We start from the raw sequence: 25,902 nt of genomic DNA, 5'->3' as shown, positions 1-25,902 counted from the left end.
TCATATCTTGCCCTGTCCGACGTCTCCCTTCACCCACTTTTTTGTTGACATCTTATTCTTAACACAATATGAGTAGCCTTCAAAAAGCTTGTGGAACAATGCAATTGAAAGGTTAAGAGAGATTTTCTCTGAAAATTCTAAATCCTCTAGGTATATGAACTGTAATTACACAATATGCATTTAGTGAATTCTTATTTCACTGGGTGTTCACTGGTTTAGTGGGGATTGCCAATATATTCCCTGACTTTAAGAACTCTGGAAACTTGTTTCCAGTGTTGTCAGGCAAGATGTATATTCTATTTCCTGTCTCTTAAATGGGATGCATTTTTGCAGTACGTTTTTACTGAGCCTAATGATGCTAAGTGATGGTAAAGATGTTGTATGACCTGTTACCTTTGAAGAAGAGAAGTTTGTTGCAAAGTGTTCCATTCTGTGGCCCGCAGTATTTGTGATATGATTCTTTAGTGTGTCACCTTCAGTTGTGAGTAATGACACAAGTACTCCTAGGTAAAGGCTGGCCCTGGCTAACTATTTTCTTTAAAATCTAGGCTGGGTTGAAGGCCATCCCTGTAATGAAATGCTTTATCTCATATCCTGCATTCTAGGACCCTGTCTGGAAAAAACTTTTTGTTTGTGTGTGGGGTGGGGGGAGCTGGAGGGTATCATAATGATAAACACAATAAGAGGAATCACTTTAAAAACCAGTATAGGAATGTTCACCAATAAATGTTTTGCATGAAAAAGCAGAGTGCAAAACAGTGTTTATAATTTGACAGCTATCATTTGTTTGGTTTTTGTTTTTCATCTTTTCCCTCTTTGATATAAATGATAGCTGTCAAATTATAAACACTGTTTTGCATTCTGCTTTTTTTCATGAGGGGGCTGCAAAAGGTTTGTGGAACAAATCCATAATTTTTTAATTCAGTTTTTCCTTGTACTTTTTGAAGCCCTTGTGTGTGTGTGTGTATAAGCTCTATAATGTATGGGTTAGCTCCAGAAGGATCCAGAGAAAGTGGTCACACCGTCTCCTGAAGGGGAACTGGCGGTTGGGTACGATTGGGAGGGCAACTTTTCACAAATTATATCCTTTGCAGTCTTTGACTTTAAGCCACATGAATATTTAAAAAAAAGGAATGTAAAAAAAATATAAAAGGATTTTAAAATGTTTTGCAAACTTTAAACAGAAAGAATTGAAGGGGGTGTAGCGGGGCACGGGGGGAGGGGAGTATGCAAGAAAAATGAAGCCTTAAATTGCGATACTGAAAGATTCTAAAGAGTACATAAGAACCATTAACAAACTACTTATTTTATTTAATCTGTTTGTACTTGTGGTATCAGTATTGGAGAAAAAATGTGGGTTTTTTAATGCAACAACCTACAACCTGCATATGACACAACCATGCCTGCTGAAAGTGAGGAGGACTTGAAGCACTTGCTGATGAATATTAAGGATGGATTATAACTTGATTTAAAGAAGACCAAAATCCTTACAACTGGACCAATAGATGACATCACGATAAATGGACGAAAGATTGAAGTTGCTAAGGATTTCATCTTGCTTGGATCCACAATCAATGCTCATGGAAGCAGCAGTCGAGATCAGAAGGCACATTGCATTGGGTAAATCTACTGCGTAAGACCTCTCCTTAAAGTGTTGAAAAGCAAGGATATTACTTTGAAGACTAAGGTACGCCTGACCCACGTCACTGTATTTTCAATTGCGTCATATGCATGTGAAAGTTACATTGTAAAAGGAAGATAGAAGAAGAAGAATTGATGCATTTGCGTTATGATGCTGGTGAAAAATATTAAAAGTACCACAAACTGTCAAAAGAATGGACAGATTTGTCTTGGAAGATGTACAGCCAGAATGCTCCTTAGAAGTGAGGATGGTGAGACTTGGTGTCATGTGCTCTGGACATGTTATCAGGAGAGACCAGTCCCTGGAAAAGGACATCATATTTGGTAAAGCAGCAGGGCAGCAAACAAGAGGAAGATCTTCAATAAGATGAATGGACACAGTGGCCGAAACAATGGACTCAAATAAGAACAGTTGGGGTGACGCGGGACCTAGCAGTGTTCATTGCGTTGTGCATGGAGTCTCTCTGAGTCGGAACCAGCTTGATGAGCAGCTAACACCAACAACATAGGACAGGCACACGCACCGTCAGTGAGGTCACTGGTTCAAAGCAATGTAAGCTAGTAAGTAGCAGAGTTGGAATGCAAACCCAAGCATTCCAGCTCCCGCATCGTAAACAACCACACTGTAGAAACAAGTAAGGTCTTTTTTCAGTAAGTAAAAAAATGGAGGTTCTTATTTATTGTAGATGAAAGAGCTCTCTTAATCACCCCTCTCTCTCTTTTTTTCCCCTCCAGATTTATCTAAACATTTAGTACAGAATTATGGTGATGTAGAAGAACTTATGGATGCAGGAAATATCAATCGGACGACAGCAGCTACTGGAATGAATGATGTCAGCAGCCGGTCTCATGCCATCTTCACTATTAAATTCACTCAGGTAAGGGCAGTTAGATCTGTCATTGTGGCCTCTGCTTACTATTTATCACGGGCTGGGGAATGATCATTGTTGACCTATAAGGAGCAGTGGGCAGAGGAGACTGACCATCATTTTTTTGTTAGTTAAGAATTGAACATGTGCTGTGTGCTGAATTTGTCTGATTACAATTATAGTTATTTGAAATATCCTTAAAAAATATTTAGTAAGTTTCCATCCCAGTCTAGACATAAAAAATGTGATCGTTGCTTAATTAAGCAAAAGTTCCCATTGTTGTAAACTCTGTGGGAAGTAATGATTGCGAGTCTGACTCGACAGAGACTGAGGTGAGTGATTCAGTGCAGCCCATTATCACTCCATGGAGCTCGCCCTACAGTGGTGATTGTGATTATTAGAATGAGAGTAAGCGAAAATGAACATTTATGAGCGCTAATGTAGCAATGCAGTTTAATCAAGAGGTCGAGAGCATCTTGAATATGTGTGGAAATTATTGAGAGTAAATATTAGCACCAAGACCAGTAGAACAACTAAAGGTGAATCCAGAAATTTAGGGTCTATGCAGGGCTTAGGCATGTGCCAGGGCTTTAGGATGTCCAACCTGTGTTGGTGATTGACACGTTAGATGCATGTCACCTCCTGTTTACTTTATTAGTTGGAGCAGAAAGCAAAAAAAATAAAGGAGGAAGATTCCCTATTCCTTGGTTAAGTCAACTCCCACTCAACCTCTCACTTCTCTACCTTTTGTGTTGTAACCTTACTTTTGATTTACTGGTTTTCATGGCTTTTCTCTTGTTTTTTCATTAGAAATGCCTGTCTAAGAGGTTTACTTTTCTATCAAAATTTTGTAGTTCTGTTTCATATTTTGGTGCAGACTATAAAATGCAGGTTAATAGTCTTTGAGAAAGTAAGATTTGGATATAATTTGGAAGTGAACTAAACCCCAATGACATGTAGCTAATTCCAATTCATGGCCACCCATGTAGGGCATCCAGGCCTTTGTAAATCTTTATTGGAGCAGACAGCTCGTACTTTCTCCCAAAGAGCAGCTGATAAGTTTGAACCAACTGGTGGTCAGCAGTTCAGTGCTTACCAACACCACCACCAGGACTCCTTAATTTAAAAGCAAGGCATATGGTATTTAAGATTTTCAGATGTTAAAATAATTTATAAGACACTTTGTTTTACTATTGGATAACAGTTGGATAATCTTTTATGTAGTTGTCTACATTTTCCTTTTGGATAGTAAGTCTGTTTGGAATGCTGGCGATGCTGTGTAGAACCAATTTTAATGATTTGTGTACTTACACTTTTTTGACGAGTGGTCCTCAGTGCTGAATTTCAGTGACATATTCTCCCACAGCCAGATTTAGCCAGTCTCTGTTGCAAATAATTGAATGATTTGCGTGATAGAATGGTTCTTCAAAATCACATATTATAGATTACTGGATATTTTGTTACCAGTATGAAGGGCAATCAAACAAGAAAGCTTTAAAAAAAAGCTAAAAACCAGACAACAACCCCGCCCCACCCCACCCCCCACCCCCCACTTCCCTTGGGAGAACAGAGGGAGGAGTGGAAAACAAGCAGAATTTGTATCAGGATGAGCACATTAAATCCTTTTCTATAACTTTTAATTTTGTTCTTATATTTGACCACAGGCAAAATTTGATTCTGAAATGCCCTGTGAAACTGTGAGTAAGATCCATCTAGTTGATCTTGCGGGAAGTGAACGTGCGGATGCCACTGGTGCCACTGGGGTTCGACTGAAAGAAGGGGGAAACATCAATAAATCCCTCGTGACTCTAGGAAATGTCATTTCTGCCTTAGGTAGGTATATGCTCTATCCCTTGCCATCTCTTATTCTTCGGGATACTGTAATGTGTTAGCATGAAGCAAATAAGTTTATTGTTTCTGTTGCAAACTGAGAGAATATCTTTAAGGGTTTTAGAACCACTATTAAGAAAAGAGCTGAAATTAATGCCTCGCTCTCTCCTTTTCTCTCTTTTTTCTTTTTGTTCTTCCTATAGCTGATTTATCTCAGGATGCAGCCAACCCTCTGGCAAAGAAGAAGCAAATCTTTGTGCCTTACAGGGATTCTGTCTTAACATGGTTGTTAAAGGACAGCCTTGGAGGAAATTCTAAAACTATCATGATTGCCAGTAAGAGTTTTAAGTTCTGCTTCTTTGTACACGATACTTTATGAGTTGACTATAAATATTTGCATTAGAGGAACACTGGTGGCTTAGTGGCCACAGTTTTGGCTGCCAATCCCCAAATCAGCAGTTCAATACCACCAGCCACTCTGAGCGAGAAAGATGGGATTTTCTACTTCCAAAACGAGTTGCAGTCTTTAAAAAAAAAAAAGAGTTGCTGTCTTGGAAACTCACAGGGCAGTTCCATCCTGTTCTACAGGGTCTATGAGTTGAAATGGCATCTTTTTCTTTTTTTTAAAGCAATACCTTAAAACACTGACTTTTCTTTTTTAACATATTCATTGTGAATTGAGTGAAGGCTTACAGAGCAGATAATCACTTTTTCATTCAACAATTCATACATTTTTTTTGTAGACCCATCATGTCAAGGAGAATTGTACAATTGCGACTACCATCAGTTCCCAACATTCTCTTTCTAAATGGACACCTTGACACCATCTCCCCTTGACACCCCCTCCACCCCTGGAATCCTTATCCTACTTGATGCCTCTATAAGTTCATCAATCCTTGAGCTAAAACAAATCAGATGCTAAAAAGAAGAAGTTACTTTAGTTCTATATTTTGACCAAATATCAGCAAGAAATAGCATCGGGAAAACATGTAGAAAGAAATCATAGTTCAGGCGAATTCACACAATTGTTTCCCTCCTGATCACTTCCCTTCCTTTCTCTTCTCTCCTCTTCCCCTCCTTGCTGGCTCTTCCACTCCCTCAGACCACCCCATGCCATACATTAACTATGGAAGTGAGGGATCTAACCTCGGGGACAAAACCTTGATTCAATTTCAGAGTCACCTAAACCTTAAGGTTTAACTTGGAAGTGAGGTGTGGTGTTAACTAAAAGTTTAATGAGAATACGGATATAATCATTAAGAATGCTTTCAGGTGTTTGCAAAGATAGTAGGTTTTGCCAGACCTTTGAAAAGTATTTAAATTACTATTTAACATTGAGAAGTACAAATAACCTTGAAATCTTCTTCCTGTAATTTTAGCAAAGAAAATGCTCTTCACGAAAGCGAAATACTTCATATATCATTTTCGTCAGTTAAATGGCTGATTCTAGACTTAGAAAGAACAAAATGACATGTAATTTTGTCTCCTAAGTACTCTTTCCTCTAAATCACTGATAATTTTTAATATTCATTACTCTGGGAATGCATATTTAGTCTATCCAATGACCTGAGGTTATTCTGACTTTTAAATTACAAGCCAGCTTTGTGTTAAATGAAACACTGAGTGCTATATAAATTATTTTTCAAATATATTCTTCACAGCCATTTCACCTGCTGATGTCAATTATGGAGAAACCCTAAGTACTCTTCGCTATGCAAATAGAGCCAAAAACATCATCAACAAGCCTACCATTAATGAGGATGCCAACGTCAAACTCATCCGCGAGCTCAGAGCTGAAATAGCCAGACTGAAAATGCTACTTGCTCAAGGGAACCAGGTTGTTTTTTTCCTGAGATTTATGGATACTTTTCTTTTGAGTAATCACATCTATTCTTAGATCTTAATGAGAAATTATCTCACTTGTGGTATTGATTTGAGTAAATTTAAATAAATAGAAGGAAATAACTGAGCCAAATAAGTGCTAAGGAAAGCTTGGGTGAGTTAGCCAACCTCTCCTTTACATCAATCTTTGATTGGCCTTTGCATTCATTATGTGATTTTCGGTATCAGATTTTTATCCAGGAAATTTGAAATGATTAATTATGGCTGGACTTTTAGTATATAATAGAGTTACCTGGGCAGTTCAAACATGCCAGCCAATTCAGGGAAGAATTTATGTCATTGGAAATCCTAGGCGCAGTTCGGATCTGTCTTACAGGATTGCTCTGAGTCAGAACTGAACAGATGGGGTTGAGTTCGGCTTGCTGTAGTTATTTATATTAACGACAATTTAAGGTTTTTATTGAATACCACTTTTATATTTTATATATATGCACAGTTACCTTCCTTTTTTTGTGTGCAAACAATGAAAGCCTTCTAAGTGTACTTGTTAAACTCTCCACCAGTAGGGAGATATTTTTGTAGGCAAAGCTATGCCATTTTTTTTCTTTTAGAAGATAATGCTATAAATAAAAATTAGTGTAGCACATTTATAAAACTATCTTCTGGTGTGGGACAAGTGATTGGCAAACAGATAAAAAAGGTGATTTACACAATTGATGTATGTATGGATTGTGATAAGAGTTGTATTAGTCCCAATAAAATGATTTTTTAAAAAAAGGTGGGGTGAGTGGTAAGATGCAAATCATGCAATCTTTTTCCTTCCTTTTAGGAAATAAAAATATTAAACATATTTCTGAAAATGTTCTAAAACAAGGTGCACATTATAGTATATACTGTAAGTGTAGTGTAATACATTTCCACAGACTCAACTCTCCTGTCAACTCACTTCCATATCAAGAAGGAGAACTTTAATAGCATCCTAGAAGCACTTTATCTCTGCATCTTTGTAGTTTTCACATGTTCAGAGTATTCCTTCTTGCAAGCATACCTTGGCCCATTTATCTGTTTCTTGATGTCAGTTGTGAGAGTTTCTTGCTTGAGTCTATTGAAGTGTGATGTGATGACATTGGTTATGCAGGTCTTATAGTGAACTTCTAGATGCATTCTTAGGTTTATATCTAATAGTGGGGATACTGAGCCAGACCATGAGCTTCTGTTCAGTTTTATTAAATACTGCCAAATAATTTTTCAGAGTGTTTATACCAATATATGAGGAGCGCTGATGGTGTAGTGGTTAAGAGTTGGATTCTTAACTGCAAGGCTAGCAATTCAAATCCATCAGCCACTCAGCTGGAGAAAGACTGGGCTGTCAATTCCCATAAAAGCTTCAGTCAAGGAAACTCAAGGGGGGGTCTACGCTGTCTTATAGGGTTGCTGTAAGTTGGCATTGACTGCAGGGCAGTGAGTTTTTGTTGTTGTTGTTATCAAATGTCAGAGAATGTCAGTTGTTGTTTTTCCAGATGCTTGTCAACATGTGGTATTGTCTAGTTTTCACTGAAACAATTCTGATGGATGTATAGTGATTTCATAGAATGGTTTCACTGTGTATTTTCAGATGGTGTGAGCATCTGGATTTTTAAAAAAAGTATCTTCTAGCTCTTATTATATTGAAAGCATATTTTCAGACCACTTTTTGACTTGACAGAAACTATTTCTTCTCTCTTGCGAATGTAAGTCAAAAAATACTGCTACAAAATAAAAAACCTTTATTAAAACTGTGAAGAATGTTTCTTCACATATCTTCCACATAGGTCTACACACTTCTGAAGGCATTGTTTCCGTCTCAGTCACCCTTGCTCAAAAAATGTTATGCTCTTTCATTTCAATATAGTAGTTCTTTGAATGAGTCAATCCATCTTTTTAAGTTTTCTTTGAGTTTGCAGAACAAAATATTGAGCATGAAAGATCAGGGATGTAGGGTTGATATAGTAAGACTTCCCAACAAAATTTTTAAAGAAAAACCCTTGCTACCCTTGAAGAACAAACCAGTATGTTGTCATCATGGAAAACATAAAAATCCTTGCCCTAGCTTTACTACCTTTTTTTTACTAGTGCCATTTTCAGAAAATGTCTACTGGATAAGCCCCCGTGATTATCCTCTTGTTCTTGAGAACATTTATCAAGATTACTTCTTTGTAATCTCTAAGAAGAATTCCCATAGCCATTTGAGTTGACCTTTCTGTTTTCTATATATCTCCTGGAAGCCAATTGTGTTGATAGTTTCCCATTGTCGAAGTCTCCCTAACGAGACTTTTATTGCGATATCTTGTCTACAGCCATTCACTGACAACAGAGTAATGTTCACACACATTTGTTTGGAATAATTTCATGCATGTACGGGCTGAAACCTTAATAGCAATCTTTTTTTCTTACCCTAGTGTGTGGAAACAGTGAAACGAAGCAGTGGAGAACTGAAATAAACAGCAAAAGTCAGGAAACACAATAATAGGGAAGAGAAGGTGGAGGTTAGATGACTTCCAATTTTGCAGCAAGGGCAAACTTTAAATGATTGATAGTTAATGGAAGTGTCAGAATTTATAAATTTTTAAGATCTACACATCTCAGGGTAATAGAATAACACTCATTTATAATGGTGTTTATAAGAATGAGTAAAGAGCTAACAGGTAATATAGGGGAAAGAAAGTAGTGCTTATGTGAACTTTAGAAAAGAGCACATTATCATGATAAAACTATAACATAATAAAAATCAAGAGAGACAAGAAATTTTAGAAAGCAAAGGAAAACCCAAACCAAACCAAAACAAAGAAAACCCAGCAACGCTATAGGACATTTCAGGAAAGAAAACCAACTATGCATTTTTTACAGGAAATTTACATGTCTGTCTCATTCTTTGAGAGCTCAAGGAGACAGAAATAAGTAAGAGCATAGAGTATTTTTATAACACAACTAAAATTTGCCACAATCATGACAAATCAGGAAAAAATTGTAATTCATACCATAGAAGGCTACTTTTCTTATTATGAAAAGAGCATCTATAAAACATTAGGGAGATCTGACCATGGATCAGGGATGTGAATGGCTTTGCTGTCATGCACAATGCATTGGAAAGTGGACTGTTCCGATTAGACCAGAGCATGCACGCTGCTCCATGTAAGAGCCCGCAACACAGCGAACCCAGGATAGATAAATCCCTCAGGAACAACAAGGAGAGTAGCGATACCAGCAGGATTAGAGGAGGGTGTGGGGAGAAAGGGGGATCCAATCACAAGGATCAAATAGAACCCCCTCCCAGGGGGACGAATAACAGAAAAGTGGGTGAGGGGTGATGGAGGGCAATGTAAGATATGGAAAAAATAGTCTGTAACATTAAGAGCTCGTGAGGTGGGGGTGGGAGGGGAGGGGAAGAAGTGGGGAGCTGAAATCGGGCTCAAGTGGGAAGAGAATACTTTGAAATTGATGATGGTGGCATATGTGCAAATGTGCTTCACATATTGGAGGAATGTATGGATTGTAATAAGAGATGTTAAGAGCCCCCAATAAAAGTATATTTTTTAAAGTGGATCGTTGCAGATGCAACTAGATTAAAATTTGGCACTCTATCATTTGATCGCCTTTATGATTGATTAAATTTGTTCTAGTTTTTAATATTTTTATGCTTTCTTTTCAATTGAGATTTATATCCATTTTACTTTGCTATTTAAAAAATTTTTTTAACATGTTTTCTGTATATGAAATCCAGGATAGCTAAATTTATAAAGGCAATAGCTGGATTAAGAGTTTCTTAAGATTATGACAGAGAAGTTTGGGGGAAACGAACATCTAATAATAATGAGTACAGGAAAGAAGAAAATGTTCTAAAATTGATTCTGGTGATGATTGTACAACTCTAATATTTTTAAACCTTTGAATTGTATGATATATGAATTATATATCATAAAACTATTAACTAAAAAAACTTAGGAAAAGATTGAACTCAACAGTAAAATGAACAAAGAAATTGAGGACACAATTCAAAAAAAATCTAAATGATTTTTAAAACCTATAAATTTATACTCAATGTCATTTGAAATATAATATATGTAAATAAAAACAATTGAAATGGATATGTGTGTGTGTACACCCACATATGTTTATATAAAACTATGTGCATTTTTTGTATACTCTTAAGATTGGTGAAATTTCTGCATGTAGATTTTACCTCAAATAATGAGATGTCCTATTCACCCACTAGATTGGCAAAGATCAAAAGGCTTGATTATGCAGTATACACTCTCTTTTCACTTATCACCTGTCTCGTTATATGATATTTTGCCATTTGCAACAATATTAATATGTCTACACGTTGATTGTTTTGTGTATTAATGACAAACCTTTGACAGTAATGAATTTTGAAGTGCAGGGCCAGAGTAAATGGCTATGGTGCTTATTGTCAGCTTGGTTTGGCTATGATTCTCAATGGTTTGGTGGTTATATAATAATGCATTCATTTTCCATTCAGTGATTTGATGTGGTCATTTTGTATTTTTGTGTAATAACATTTTTTGCATAGCAACTTGGTTTTTGGAACCTAACCATGTTGATAACATGGCAAGGTGGGAAGAAAAAGATGCTTGTATATATTGTTAGTGTAGTTGATATTGGTACAGTTTTTAGGTAATAGTGTTACTCTTGATTAGATGACACGTGAATTTTTCTTGTATACTGCCTAATCATGAGCTATTAATCTTATAAACAAAAAGCTTTCAAAGAATAATTTTATTGTAAATGGTTCAGTGTTACCAAAGGTTTCTTTTTTTCCATGTGTCTATGTGTATAAGCACATATGTATGTATTTATTTATTTTTAAGTTCTTATGTAAACCCATCTTTACACGTCTTGTTTCAAAATACTTTTCCAGCAGGGTTGGTGGTTGTTAATTTTCATGCACATATACTGTCATTGATGATCTACCAAGTTGATGATGTGCTAGGAATTTTTATTGTAATGTTAGATAAAAATTTCTTTAAAATTAATTGTCATGAAAAGGACGTTCTCATTGATTGGGAAACTACCAACAATGCATAAACGGGGGTGACATGTTCAAGTTTATCACTTTCTTTTCCTCAGTGGAAGATATTTATTGAGTATCATCTGTTTGCAAGGTTACAAACTCGGTGGGGTAGATGCAGTATGGTATACAGGTTAACAAAACTCTTTTTTCCACAAGGACAGAATTGGCTTTGGGTTAATTTTCTGATTTCACTCTTCCTAAATTACAGAAAAATGGAATGCTAGCTGTATAAGCAGTCAACATTTTTTATGATAAAGACAATCCCTAATTGGATCATTGCTTCTATTTAGACCTTTGAATCCCTGTTGCTGTAAAGGGTTAATGTGCCTAACTGTTAACTGAAAGGTGGGAGGATTGAGTTCATTAGAAGTGCCTCAAAACAATGGTCTGGCTGTCTCCTTCTCAAAAATCAGCCATTAAAAGCAATCCATGGAGCGTAGTTCCATGAGTTGGAATTGACTCATGGCAAGTCTAGGCCTATAAACACTGGGTTTTCCTGAGTACAGTGACTGGGTGTGTCCATCACGGGGACCCTAGAAGATATGGCTATGGAGTTGTTGCAAGAGATGTTGGTTTCTGTAGGCTATGGATTTCTAATCCAACGTGGACTCCATACATGCTTATGTGTATCTTGTACCCCTCACATAGGTGGCTAAGAAGATAGCTCTTGGACAACTGTGGGGACTTTTGCCCAGACTAATGTAAAGACTTTGCCCAGAAAGGGGAGCCAGTCCTACCCTGCTGGCAAGCTTCAATATTACCTGTGTAGACCAATGGCAAGCATAGCCATGGTAGCCTTAGGCAGTCTGAATCTTTATCTGAACCGAACTACCCTGTGGGTATTACATTTGTCTAAAAAGAAATGGAGAATAGTAAAACCAACCAAAAAACCTTTGGGGAAGATAATTTGACAATTTAAAATAATCACACCTATAAGTTAGCCCTAAATTCACCTCCAAAAATTGAATTCTATTGATATACCCAGGCGTGCAGTCAATTAGCTTACAGATGTTCATTTTAGTAGTGTTAGAAAATCAAACTATTCGAGAAAGCTACATTTCCATTAATAGAATACCAAAACCCAAACCAAATTCACCGCCACTGAGTCGATGCTACCTCATAATGACCCTATAGGACAGGGTAGAACTGTCCCTTGAATTTCCAAGACTGTAATTGTTTACTCAGGTAGCAAGCTCTGTCTTTCCTCCTGGAGTGCCTGGCGGTTTCAAACTACTAACCTTTTGGATGGCAGCCCAACACATAACATACTGAAATGAATATCCATCTAATGCTATCCTGACACTAGCGGTGGAATTGTTAAAAACAGGGACGCTGGTAGAGACAGGGAAGGAAAATGAGATGTGCACAGGGGATTTCAATTGTATTCATACAGTTTAGTTAACAAGCTGAGGAGTAGGTACGCTCCTATACTTACAAGTCTCTCTTCCCATTTCAAGGACTAATGCTCTGTATGTGTCAGAGTAGAAATGTCCTTTATAGGGCTTTTCAATGCTAGACCTTCATAATTTGTAAATGATAATCATTCTGTGAACGTAAATTCACAATCAATCTGGTTGTATGCAATGTTTTTGCTTATTGTTAACATTGCCTTTTTAATTTTACAATATATCTTGGGGAAAGCTCGGTACAAATAAAGCTGCCTCATTCATTTGAATAATTTCAGTTCCATTGTACAGTGTACCATCATTTTTACCTGTTTTGCTGTTTGAACTATATACCTCTGCAGCACTAACAAAGGGATGAATAAACATATTGTGGTAAAGTCAGGCCAGACATGGAATGCCACCCAGCAGTAAAAATAAATATATTTCATTCTCATGTCTTTCAAAAATCTGTGATTTAGAAGCATTTATCCTTCCACCTTTTGCCTTTTGAGTTTTCACTTTTGTAATATGTACGTATTCAAAGCAGATTAATTATTTAGGACCTCTAGGGGTTTTGTTTTAATAAAAGATCAACTGCATGGTTGCCTTTTTCTTTTACGTCACTGATTTGTGATTGCCAAAGTAAATTTACCAGGGTGTGGTCATTTTGAATGGAAAGAGATAGGTGCTCCGTGGATTAAAAGTTGGTCATACTGCACCTTTTTAGGCGGAGGGTGGTGAAGGGCATTGCTTTTTACTATTAGTTTATTTGGGAGTTTTGATAATTTCTTATATTTACTTTAGATTGTTGTGATTTACTAATCGGTGGTCTGTTTTGTGGTTTGCATTGTAGATTGCCTTCTTAGACTCCCCTACAGCTCTAAGTATGGAAGAAAAACTTCAGCAGAATGAAGCAAGAGTAAGTGACCCTTTTTGACTTATTTTTTAAAATAGCAATTTTCATTATTTATTATGAATTAAGTTGTTCCCCCCATCCCTACGTATGGGTGGCAATTTTTAACCCTTATACCATTAATGGTTATGAACCACACTTGGGGATATATTTTCTTTGTTGTTTTAATGAGACCATATTAGTATAGGGTTAATTTATTAATTAATTAATTTTGCCAAATAAAGGAGGATGTTTAGCAAGTAAGCTAGTACAGAGGGGGAAGAGAGATACATGTCATGTGAATGATTGCCACATGATTGCCAAGGAGCCCCGGAATAGAAGTGGAAAGAGAGAAAGACCTTCTCCCAGACTGAGAGAGCTTTCGCTTAGAGTTAACACCCTGAATTCAGACTTCTACCTTCTAAACTGTGAGAAAATACATTTCTGTTCATTAAAGCCACCAACTCATAGTATTTCTGTTTTTAGCAGCAGTACTCATTTTAAGTACATGCTCTTTAGTACTCTTGTTTGAGACTCATTTACATTGTTGGTTATACCATCATAAGTATCCTGCCCCAAATCTTCTTACCTCTACCCAGCTCCTTCACCCATTAGTCATTTGAGTGTGTGCACATGTGTATGTGAGCCACTTCATAGGGTCATTTTTTAAAGGTGTACATACTTGAGTGTTGGTGTGTCAGATCACATGCTTTGTTATTTTTAAGTGGAATCTCTTTCAGTGTGGACACCTGCCAGTGAAAGTCTCACAGCTGCCTTGGCAAAATGTGAGATGCTAGGAGCATCAGAACCGACAAGTGTCTAGGGTCCGAGTCCCTGTGGCTCACGTACACACACGCACACACAACTATTTGTTAAGGGTTTTGTATTTCTCAATAAATTACTAGTGAGAATCTTTGTGTTAACTAATTAGTAGAAACTAGCAAATTCAGTAGTACACCAATCTTTCCCCCTTCTTTATGGAAAGTCTTTATATATGTCTGTGTGTGTTTATATATACATATATATCATAGATACATGTCCATATAGTTGATTCTTACTATCATGGTAGTTACTTTTTCATAAAGGTCACAAATACTGCCTTAGTGAATATCACACTACCTTGTTCTAACTCAGCAGAAAATTTTTCCTTGCCCTTCAAATGTCCATGAAAGCATTGAAGTGTGTCTATAAAATTATATATATACATACATACATACATTATCTCTATCTCTATCTCTATATAAAGAATATAAGAAAATGTCCGCATTTTGCTTTGGTAAATGACAGGGTAGATTATAGGTGGAAAGACCTCTAAGTTTAGGTGGCATGGTATTTGGTCTTGGGAACAGGGAGGTGACAGGAATGCTGACCATATATACTGAATGAGAAGATTTTGAAGAGTTTCTCTGCCTCCTAAAGTACCTATGGCTTAAAGCCCAAACCCTGTTGCCATTGAGTTATTCCAGCTCAGCAACCTTATTGGACACAGTAGAACTGACCTATTGGGTTTCCAAGACCTCAAATCTTTACAGGTGAAGGACTGGTGGCATATTTGCTAATGTTTAGCTGCTAACGGAAAGGTCAGTGGTTTGAGCCCTCTGTCCACTCTGAGGGAGGGAGATGTGGCAGTGTGCTGCCAGGAAGATTACAGCGTCTGGAACTCTGTGGGACAGTTCCACTCTGCTCTTAAGGGTCGCTATACGTCGGCGTTGACTCGGTGGCATTTGGTTTGTTTTTAGCCTTTGCAGAAGCATAGTGGCATATCTCTGTCTGTCTTGCAAAGCCGCCATTGCGGTAGTAGCCATGGGCTTAACTACTATACCCAACCAAGTTTCTCCTTTCTTAGTTTTATGTAAGTTCTTATTCACAAGAGACATTAATCTTTCCATTGTTGACACAGGCATCACATTTGCCTCTTCATTGTTTGTGATGGGAGTGTTCCATTAAGCCTGTTCTGACTCATGTTGATCCCATATGAGGGCGTAGAACTGCCTTATAGAGTTTCCCAGGTTGAATCTTATGGGACCAGATCATTGGGCCTTTTCTCTTGAGGAGTTGCTCAGTGGGAATGAACTACTGGCCAATAGCAACAGAGTACTTAACCATTGTACACAGGGTGCATTGTGTGAAAACACTTCTGGAACTTCCAGAGTGCTTGTATTAACTTTGAGAAACACTTTCTAACTGAGCTGCAATCAAAAACTGGGGGGTGGGGTGGGTGGGGGGGGTGGGTAAGGGGGTTAGCTCCAAGTTCCAGCAGACAGGAGAGAAGTGGATTTTTATCAAGATTTTTGTTTTTACTAAGAATCAAAGAGGTTAACACTCCCTTAAAAAAATAGATGGCAATTTGTGAATCCTATTAATTACCTATAAAAGCAAATTATTTCCTAAGAGAAAAATGCATCGTCTATGATTGTTTAACCCACACCACATCTAATTAGCAAGAAAAGTAAATCACTAGTTCTGAGGAACTAATTTTGTTATGCCTGAACTTTTAATTTGATTGCTATCAAGGGAAGTAGCATTAATTTAAGGACACGGTAAAAATGGCTTGGAAAACTAGGCAATTTGACAAGTTTTGCCTGTATTTTCCTTTGGTATAATGCTGGGAGTAGGATCAGATCAACTTGATATATATTTGATTTGATTATTTCTAGGATGAAAATTGTTATCTAATTAAAAATAGAGTATGTAAATTTGCTAGAAGAAAATAATACTTCTTATGGAGTAATCATGTATGTGTATTTTTTCTTTTAGGTTCAAGAGTTGACCAAGGAATGGACAAATAAGTGGAATGAAACTCAAAATATCTTGAAAGTAAGACTTGGTCTCTGAAGACACTACTATGAGAAGTGTCTTAGTCCACTATGATGCCTTACATAGTAAAACTCCCCTCCTCCAGAACATTGTACACTTTGTACACTTTGCTTAATGTAATATCAGTGCCACTGATTAGTGACGTTTTTGAGGTAAGTGTTCTGGTTTGAGTTTAAAAGAATGGAAATGAGCGCTATTACCCTGTTTCCCCGAAAATAAGACAGCGTCTTATATTAATTTTTGCTCCCAAAGATGTGCTAGGTTTTATTTTCAGGGGATGTCTTATTTTTCCGTGAAGAAGAATATGATACACATTTATTGTTTATTGTTGTATTAAAAGAGACCTCGCACTTCCTGTCTGCTCCCGCTGCGCTGTGGCCAAGAGTGAGCTGCACGGCGGCACCCGCTGCTACGGTCCAGAGTCCAGAGTTACAGTAGCTTCAGGGGGCCTTATTTTCGGGGAGGTCTTATTTTCAGGGGGATGCCTTATATTTCAGCCAGAGGCAAAACTGTATGTAGGTCTTATTTTCGGGGGATGTCTTACTTTCGGGGAAACAGGGTAGGTATTATTGTTGTATGTATTTTAACACATAGACCGGTACTTGAGATGTTTGGTTTAACTTGTTGAAGTTTTACATTTAGCAAATACTATTGTCGCTGTGTATTATGTCTTAGTGATTTTTTTGGTACAACAAAATGGAATATTGCCTGATTATACACCAACATCGCAATTATTATGTTTGAGCCCACTGTTTTAGCCACTGTGTAAATCCATCTCATCGCTACTCTTTTTTTTCTTTTTATCGTCTGTACTCTACCAAGTGTGATGTCCACCTTCATGGTCTAGTCCCCCCTGACATCGTTGTTTTTATTAGGTGCCGTTTAGTCAGTTCCAAGTCATAGTTGCCTTATGTACAACAGAACGGAACACTGCCAGGTCCTGTGCCATCCCGACATTGTTTCCGATGCTCGAGTCCATTGTTGTAGCCATTGTGCCAGTCCATCTAATTGAGGGCCATGCGCTTTTTCATTGTCCCTCTACTTTACCTAGCACGACGTCCTTCTCCAGGGATTGGTCTCTCCTGACAACATGTCCAAAGTACTTGAGATGAAATCTCATTATCCTTGCCTCTAAGGAGTATGCTGGCTATTCTCCCAAGACAGATCTATTTGTTCTTTTGGCCGCCTGTGGTACTTTTAACATTCTTTGCCAGTACAGTGATTCAAGTCCATTGATTCTGCTTCAGTCTTCTTAATTCAGTGTCCAATTTTAACAGGAATGTGAGGCATTTGAAAATTCCATGGCGTGGGTCAGACATACCTGAGTCCTAAAAGTAATATCCTTGCTTTTCAGCACTTTAAAGAAGTTTTGTGCAGCAGATTTATCTATGCAATGCTTGTTTTAATCTCTTGCCTGAATCTTCCATAACCATTGACTGTGGTTCCAAGCAAGGTGAAATCCTTGAAAACGTCAGTCTTTTTTCCACTTATCATGATGTTACCCAGGGGTCCAGTTGGCAGGATTTTACAGTTCTTGTTATTGAGTTGTAATCCAGACTGAAGTCTATACTCTTTAATCAGCAAGGCTTCTTCCATTCTTCCTCACGTTCAGCAAGCAAGGTTGTGCCATCTGCATCATCACAAACTGTTAGTAAGCCTGCCTCCAATCTGATGCTGCATTCTTCATGTGCTCCCGTTTCTCTGATTATTTGCTCAGCATACAGGTTTAGTAATTATAGTGAGAGTATACGACCTTGACACAGATTTTTCCTGTTTGAAACCATGCAGCATGCCCTTCTTCTTGATCCATGTACCTTTTCTCTGTGAGCACAATTAAGTATTTTGGAATGTTCATGTTTCTCAAGATGTTCCTAGATTGTTATGATCCACATAGTCGAATGCCTTTGCATAGTCAATAAAACACAAGTGAACATCATTCTGGTAGTCTCTGTTTTTAGCTAAGCTCCATCTGACATCAGCCATGATTTCCCTTGTTCCATGTCCACTGCTGAATTTGGCCCGAACCTCTCGTAGATCCCTGTCTACTGCTGCACCTGATGTTGGATTATATTCAGTAAAATTTTACTAGCATGTGATGTCAGTGATATTGTTTTATGATTTGATCATTCTGTTGGGTTAACTGTCTTTGGAGTGGGTACAACTATGAATCTTTTCTAATCAAGTGGCTAAGTAGCTGTCCATCGATTTCAGCTGGAGAGTATTGGTAGAATTCCTCAATTTGTTGGTCACTAGCTTTCGTGGTTAGTGTAGACATGTGAAGAGTAGTTGTATTGATTGGATTTTCCTGTATGCAGATAGATGTTATCTTATCACAACCTGAATTGTACTTCAAGGTAGATCTTGAAATGTCCTTTGATGGTGAATGCAGTGCCATTCTTCTTGGTTTTGTCATTCCCAGCACAGTAAACCATATGCTTTTCTGATTCAAAATGGCCAGTCCCAACCCCACTTAGCTCATTAACGCCTAAAATTTCAATCTTTATGAGTTCCATTTAATTTTTAATGACTTCCAATTTTCATAGACGCATAGTTTGTACATTCCAAGTTCTGTTTATTAGTAGTTTTTTTTATCATTTTGAGCCATGCCCTCTCCACAAGTGAAGGTCCCAAAGGCATTACTGACGCACACTTTACTCCATTCACGTCATTCTGGTCAACTCTACTTTGAGAAGGCAGCTCTTCATTCATCATCTTTTAAGTGCCTCCTGACCAGCGCATTTTCTAGCACTATCTTTGACAGTGTTCTATTTCTGTTCATTAGATTTTCAGGAACTGACAATATTTTGATGCTATCAATAGGGTTGCCAGGGGCTAACTCCTCAGAAGTGGACAGCCTGTTCCTTTTTTGTAGTTTGTTCTTAATTTGGAAGCTTTGCTGAAACCTGTTTACTTGGGGTGGCCTTGCTGGTACTTGAAATACCAGTGACATAGTTTTCATAATAACAACATCCCACAGGTCACCACAGTAAGGTAAACTGGCAGACATGTGCTGGCTCCTGACTTTAGAAGTCTAATATTCAATGACATCTATTTTGCTCTTCCACTTTTGTTCAACCCAGTAAAAGCAATACATTAAATTAAATAAAGACTTCTAATGTCAGTATTGCAGAGTGTGCATTCATAGCATGGCTAGTTTTCAAGAATCTCTAAACTGGCATTGTCTATCAGATTTTTTTTATGCCTTGTGAGGGTCAGACAGTAATTGACAGAGTTTTGGTGTGACCCCTTGTGAATGATAGTCAATAATGACCTCAGCTATTCTTACTCTTCTTTGAAGGATATGTTTCTTTAATGTCTCACTTTCTACCGAGTTGTCAGAAAAGCTTTGTCATCTATTGAGTACTGGCTACACTAGATTGGTGGTTCAAATTCAAATTTTGTCCTTTGATAGGGACTTTCTGATTTTATGCATGAAAGATGGTAACACAGAAGTGATTGAAGTTTATGTGAGGTCTGTGGAGATGAGACTTTCTCTAAGAATTCAAGTTTAGACTTAATATTGGTAAGGGTAGATAGATGAGATTGAACTCAACTCTCCACTCAACGCTCGCTTGAATTCCCTTCACATGATAGTGTGGCACCCAATCACTGTGTCATGGGGACACATCTTTGAAAGTTTGAATTAGCCATTGGATTCTGTGTTTTAACAACCCTCAGAGAGCAGGGATGACAACAGTTTGTGTAAAGTTCTCCTTGTATTATTGAAGCAATTTCCCCTGCTCTGGAGATTAGAAGCACAGTTTCAGTGGTTGTTTTGAAGCTGTTTATGTTGTGAGATAAGGTGGTCCATGTGGAAGGCTACCGTCTTTGATCTCTATCAGCAAGTGCTTCTTCAGGTCCTCCTCACTTTCAGCAAGCATGCTTGCGTCATCTGCATAGTACAGGCTGTTCCTGAATCTTCCCCCAATCCCGAGGCCACATTCGTCTTCATATGATCCAGGTTTTTGCTGACTTGTTCAATATACAGACTAAATAAGTATGGTGAGAGGTCACAACCCAATCTCACACCTTTGTTTTATTAATGGCTTTAAAATGTTTTATATGGCTTTTAAAAACTGTTTAAAGCCACTTTATATGCCTTCCAAATAACTTTGTAAGGATTGTGCTTCAGAATAAATCACCGGCAGTTTGAACTAAAGCCTAAAACTTACAGCTGTTTTATGGATAGAGTGACAGAAGGCACTCCGGCGCTGTGCAGTGTCCGTGCAGTGCAGAACTGCAGTGGGGGCTTTACAGTCCGTCCTGGGTCTACTTGAATCTCTGCAACTTGGTTTATTCTTCTCATTGTTCAATACTTTCTTGCTTTTAAAACAACCTGTCTTTTGAAGGGAGTGTCTTCTGGTTTTGTTTTACATTTCCACTGCTTTCCACAGGACTCCTCATAACAAACCGACCTGGGTTTGAGGGTAGAAAGGCTAATCATACCCCGAAGCTGTATTTAATGAGGCTTTTCCTTGGAACCCAAACTCACGTTTATTTCAACTTACAGCAACCCTATAGAAAATAGTGGATCTGCTCCATAGGTTTTCCGAGCCTGTACATCTTTATGAGAGGAGACTGCCACATTTTCATCCTATGGAGCAACTGGCAGGTTTGAACTAATGACTTTTTAGTTATCAGCCAATGTGCTACCAAGGCACCTTTTGCTTGGAACGTGCAAATTATTTGTAAAAGAAAAAGGTAAGTTAATTTTTTTAGGCTTTCATGATATATAGAATTTTGATTCATCTTATACAAAAACAGTACACATTAATATTTACTGAATCAAATTTAGAGAATGGAGCATATTTAAATCCGCACGATGGTGAAATACTATTGCAAATGCTTGAGGCTTGGTGGTTTAATATTTCGACTTTGGTGGAAAAGAAGTTGGATACTATAAACCAATGACAAGGATGGATAAGTTCGAAGATAGTTTTCTGCTCTATCTGAACATATGACTATTAAGAAAAGTACTAAAATGAAATCTAAAGCTTTCACAGTTTTAACCTTTCTGAGTTTAAAATTCCATGGGGAGGTATGCTTTGTGCTCTGCTCATTAATTCCATGTTATGATAGACTTAATAAGGTGAACACTTGTCATTTGGAAATTATAGGAACCTAGAGGCAGTTGTTTTCTCTGGCTGTCCACAGTTTTCCCCGTCTTGTAAAAGATGACTATTAGAGATGGCAGTGGATTTGGAAGGAGTACTAAGAACTAGAACTGTATTTCAGCAGGCTTGTGATATATCAGGTTTGTGGAACAACTTTCCTGTAGTTTTCTGGATACTTCGTTCCTGTGTTTTAAATACTGCACTATCGGGTAAATTAAGGACACTGTCAATAGAATTACCTTATAAACCATCCCCAGGGCAATGACTGATACTGTTCTCTGACATAACATTATAATGATGTCTCTAAAGTGAAGGAGAGACATACATAAACCATAGATGTATGAATGAACTTTAGACTCACACTGAATTCTTGCCCCAGTCTTAGAACAATTACTTCTTAGGACATGGCTCTGCTTGGTATTATCATGAAGAGGTCACTGAAGATATGGGTGTTAGAGCAAAGTGCGACGGAGACACTAGATGCCCAGCTGTCAGGAAGAGAAGTGTCTGGGATCTTAAAGGCTTGTTTTCATACAAGCAACCATTGGAGTGAGGTGTGAACTGGTTTAAATGACAGCTTATTAGTGCACGTGGTTTTGTGGCCCAGGCTAGCTTAGCAGATTTCTGTTGCTCCACTTAAGCCATGGGATGGGCTAGGCTTCAATAATCCCCCTCCACTCAGGTGTTTGGCTTGGTGTCATCGGGGAGCCTGAGGTGGCCTGTATGCCTCATCCTCCATCAGACTCATCTGTCGGTTGGAGATCCCCAGAAATAGCAAAAGAAGAGGTGCTCCAATGTATGAGTAGTGTCAAAACCTTCACTGGCATCTCATTTGTTAGTGTCCCATTAGCAAAAGCGAGTGACCGGCTTAACCCAGACTCAAGTCCGAGAGAAATTATTCTGGTCAGTTTTGTGAAAAAGCTACCTCAAGCATCTTTTTTCCTAGCTCTGTTTCCATCCCAGCCAGGCTCAGTGATTTAAAATCATGGCTGTATGTGGTCGTATGAGTTACTGTCTCTCCAGAGGACAAAGTGTTCAAAACACAATGATTGGGGTGGGGATTACTGCAGTCAAGATGATGTAAGAAAGCATGAGGAGAGTGGATTTTCCTCCTCGAGCCTTAGGCTGCAAGGTGAGCTGCTCTGCGTGAGTGGGAGGGACTATCTGCTTCCTAAAGATTTACAGTCTAAGAACCTTCTGGGCACGTCTTCCCAGTCCTATAGAGTCTCTATGTATAAAAATCACCTTGTCAACAATGGCAGTACATTGGTTTACCGCCCTCGGGGTTACTCTGGAGTTATCATTTATCATTCTTATAACCCTGCTCTTATGGACTTGTCTGTTTCTCATAACTTCCCTGTGAGATGGAGATAGTAGTAACTCACTCACTCACTCACTCACTGCCATCGAGTCCGGTCTTTCTCATATCAAACCTGTAGGACCGGGTAGGACTGTCCTTGTGGGTTTTGTAGACTGTAGCTCTTAAAGGAATCGAAAGCCTTTCTTTCTCCAGCAGTGATAACACAGTAGAGACTAGTGTGAGTAGAGACTAGTGATAACACGGTAGAGATTAGTGTGAGTAGAGACTTGCGATAACACAGTAGAGATTAGTGTGAGTAGAGACTAGCGATAACACAGTAGAGACTAGTGTGAGTAGAGACTAGTGATAACACAATAGAGACTGGTGTGGTAGAGACTAGTGATAACACGGTAGAGACTAGTGTGAGTAGAGACTAGCGATAACACAGTAGCGACTAGTGTGAGTAGAGACTAGTGATAACACAGTAGAGACTAGTGTGGATGACTTCATGTGTATCTAAACAAAAGTCACTGTCAAAAGCCCCGCATGCAATACCCTTTATCCTTTTCAGTGCATTCACATGTACAGATCTCAGTGGCTCCCTCTTGATCGGAAAGCAATGAAAAAAGGTGTTAGTGTGCTTAATATAGTTTGCAGTTGTTAATTTGTCAACTGCTGATTAAAGTTGGGCTCCAACTGTTAATTCCCATCAAATAGTGTGCTGCCTTTTCTAAAATTCTACTCTTGCAACTATTTTTTTTCCAAGATGAAATGCATAGTGAAAAAACAAAGTTCCTGTTGTCTGAAACTGGGACTTGATAATTAAGGAGGTGGGAGGGGCTTGTCAGTGCAATAGCTGCAGCCCTGACAGCTGCCTGAGAGACTTGGTAGGGTCAGAGGCTGAGCCCAGCTCTTCACAGACCCACCCAGACGTTATGGCAGTAGCAGCGAGTCTTCCATGTTCTCCATGGTAGTTTTTTTTTTTTTCACCTTGAAGAAACTCCTCATAAATAAAGGTATTCCAAGTGTATGTTGGTGCTTACTTCTGAATAACGTTTCTGGAGCAGAAGGTTTAGAAATATGTCAACTATATCCTGTTAAATATGGGTAGCCTACTGTAAATTATTTTGAATGCATAAGGGATTTTCCTCCTGATCTCCGTACTGAGGCATGTGTGCTGACAGCTCTTTATATTTATTGCCGTAGCGAGGGAGGAAAAGATTGCTTGGCTATTTGTAAATGTGCTTTATGTATTCCTGAACTCACCGAAACCAAACTCCAAATTCGCTGCCATGGGGTTGATTCTGACTCCTGGCAATCTTATCGGACCGTGGAGAACTGCCCCTGTGAGTTTCTGAGACTGTAACTCTTTACAGGGGTAGGAAGTTTCATCTGATAGTTTCAGGCTGCTGACCTTTTGGTTAGCAGCCCAATGCATAACTACCGTGCTGTAGGAGCTTAGCTTAGGTGGTAAAGAAGTTGAAAAAGTGACCATTTCATGGCATCAAAACCCAGAAAACCACTGCCACCACATCTCTTCCAACTTATATCTACCTACCTAGGCTTTCCCAGGCTATAAATCTCCACAGGAGCAGATGGCTTCACCTCTATGCCACGGGGCCGATTGTGACCTTGTACAGGTTAGCAGTCCAGTGCTTACTGGACACCACTACTGGACCCCAGCATCTGTACATTTATCGATCATGTCACCCAGGAGTACATTTCACTCAACTCTAGACCAGTTCTACGAGTTGTGAGTTTGCAGTGGAGTGACTTGTAGAATAACAGTGAACACAGGATGCGGAGATGGTACTTGGCTTGCTTCCCGTACATTGTTCAGCATACGTATTTTTTTGGATACTGATCTCATGGATTTTCTGTTTCTCGGAGTCTAGCTATAAGACACTAATAGTAATCACACAAAATTAGGAGTGAACACATGGAAAACATAGTGTCTAGCACAGTGTCAGCCTTGTAAACATTATAGCAATGTTACTCCATTTTCTTATTAATTTTATTTTCTATGAATTCATTCCCTTATATGTAAAGTGGAGATGCTCATAACACGTGTCTTCCCAAATGCACGGAAATGAAATGATGTATGTAGGGATTTTATAAAGATTATAATATTATGCAGATAGCACATGACGTAATTTATAGAGTCGTGCCAGGTACAAGAAGAGCCCTGATGGTGCTCTGATGAAGCACTCGGTGGCTTTTCCCTGAACCCATCATCATCTCTGGGAGGAGGACGTGACAGTCCTCCGCGTCAAGATTTACAGCCTGGGAAACCCCACGTCGCAGATCTACCCTCTCTGTCCTATAGAGTCACCGGGAGTTGGAATTAACTTGATAGTGTGTTTTTGCTTTGCTGTCATGTGACAGCAAAATAATTGTTTATTTCAATTATCAGGAAATCCAATTCCTAAGTGGTTTAAATGGTAGAGGTGTTTATTAACTCACAGGTCCAGACAGTGCTGGTGGGGCTAGGGCGGGCTTTAGGCTCGGTTGATCAAGGCTCTAGCTCTGGGAATATTCATGGTTCTGCTTTTTTAGTGTATTAGCTTAGTCTTTAGACGGTCTACTTTCACAATGGCATAATTACAGCAACAGTTCAATATAGATGTATCCACGGCACTGTCCCAAATGCATTAAGTCCTCCAAGTTCTAGCTTTGCACTTAGTGGTGCATTTCTAAATCACTCCCTGGGGTCAGCGACATACCTTGTGGAGAGTGGCTTAGGCCTGATCTACCTTCAGTTAATTACTTTGATAAGGAAATGTGTTACCTGCATTGGTGGAGGTGAATCAGGACCCACCTCTGCACCTGGGGTGAAGTCAGACCCCTTTAAGCACAAACAGCTTAGCATTAGGGGGTGCAGGAGTGGGTGCCTCTTGGTGACACCATTCACTGTTTTCTCCATACATAATGTCTCTATGGTGTAAGATATGTTCAATGCAACTAAAATCAAAACCAAATGCTGACTCATGGTGATCCTACAGGACAGGGCAGAATTTTTTTTATTTTTATTTTTTTAAAATTTTATTCATTTATTTTCTGTATAAATTTTATTTTATTTTAAATCATTTTATTAGGGGCTCATACAACTCTTATCCCAATCCATACACACATCAATTGTGT

General features: G+C 38.5%; 1 protein-coding gene across 2 annotated transcripts in view; it reads left to right on the top strand.

Annotated features, from left to right (window-relative positions):
- Positions 1-25,902, top strand: part of KIF16B (kinesin family member 16B) — a 245,950-nt gene that overhangs the window by 30,657 nt on the left and 189,391 nt on the right. For both annotated transcript variants that reach the window (XM_004697819.4, XM_045295431.1), the window contains exons 7-12: positions 2,377-2,519; positions 4,175-4,343; positions 4,544-4,675; positions 6,002-6,177; positions 13,492-13,557; positions 16,288-16,347. In XM_004697819.4, coding sequence (XP_004697876.1) covers positions 2,377-2,519; positions 4,175-4,343; positions 4,544-4,675; positions 6,002-6,177; positions 13,492-13,557; positions 16,288-16,347 — 746 coding nt within the window. The remainder of the gene's footprint in view (positions 1-2,376; positions 2,520-4,174; positions 4,344-4,543; positions 4,676-6,001; positions 6,178-13,491; positions 13,558-16,287; positions 16,348-25,902) is intronic.

The sequence above is a fragment of the Echinops telfairi genome, unplaced genomic scaffold (assembly GCF_000313985.2).
Source record: "Echinops telfairi isolate 266 unplaced genomic scaffold, ASM31398v2 ScPeMD7_5592;HRSCAF=6446, whole genome shotgun sequence".
Classification (NCBI taxonomy): Eukaryota; Metazoa; Chordata; class Mammalia; order Afrosoricida; family Tenrecidae; genus Echinops; species Echinops telfairi.
Note: the sequence above shows the minus strand (reverse complement) of the source record. Positions and strands in the feature narration are given on the sequence as shown.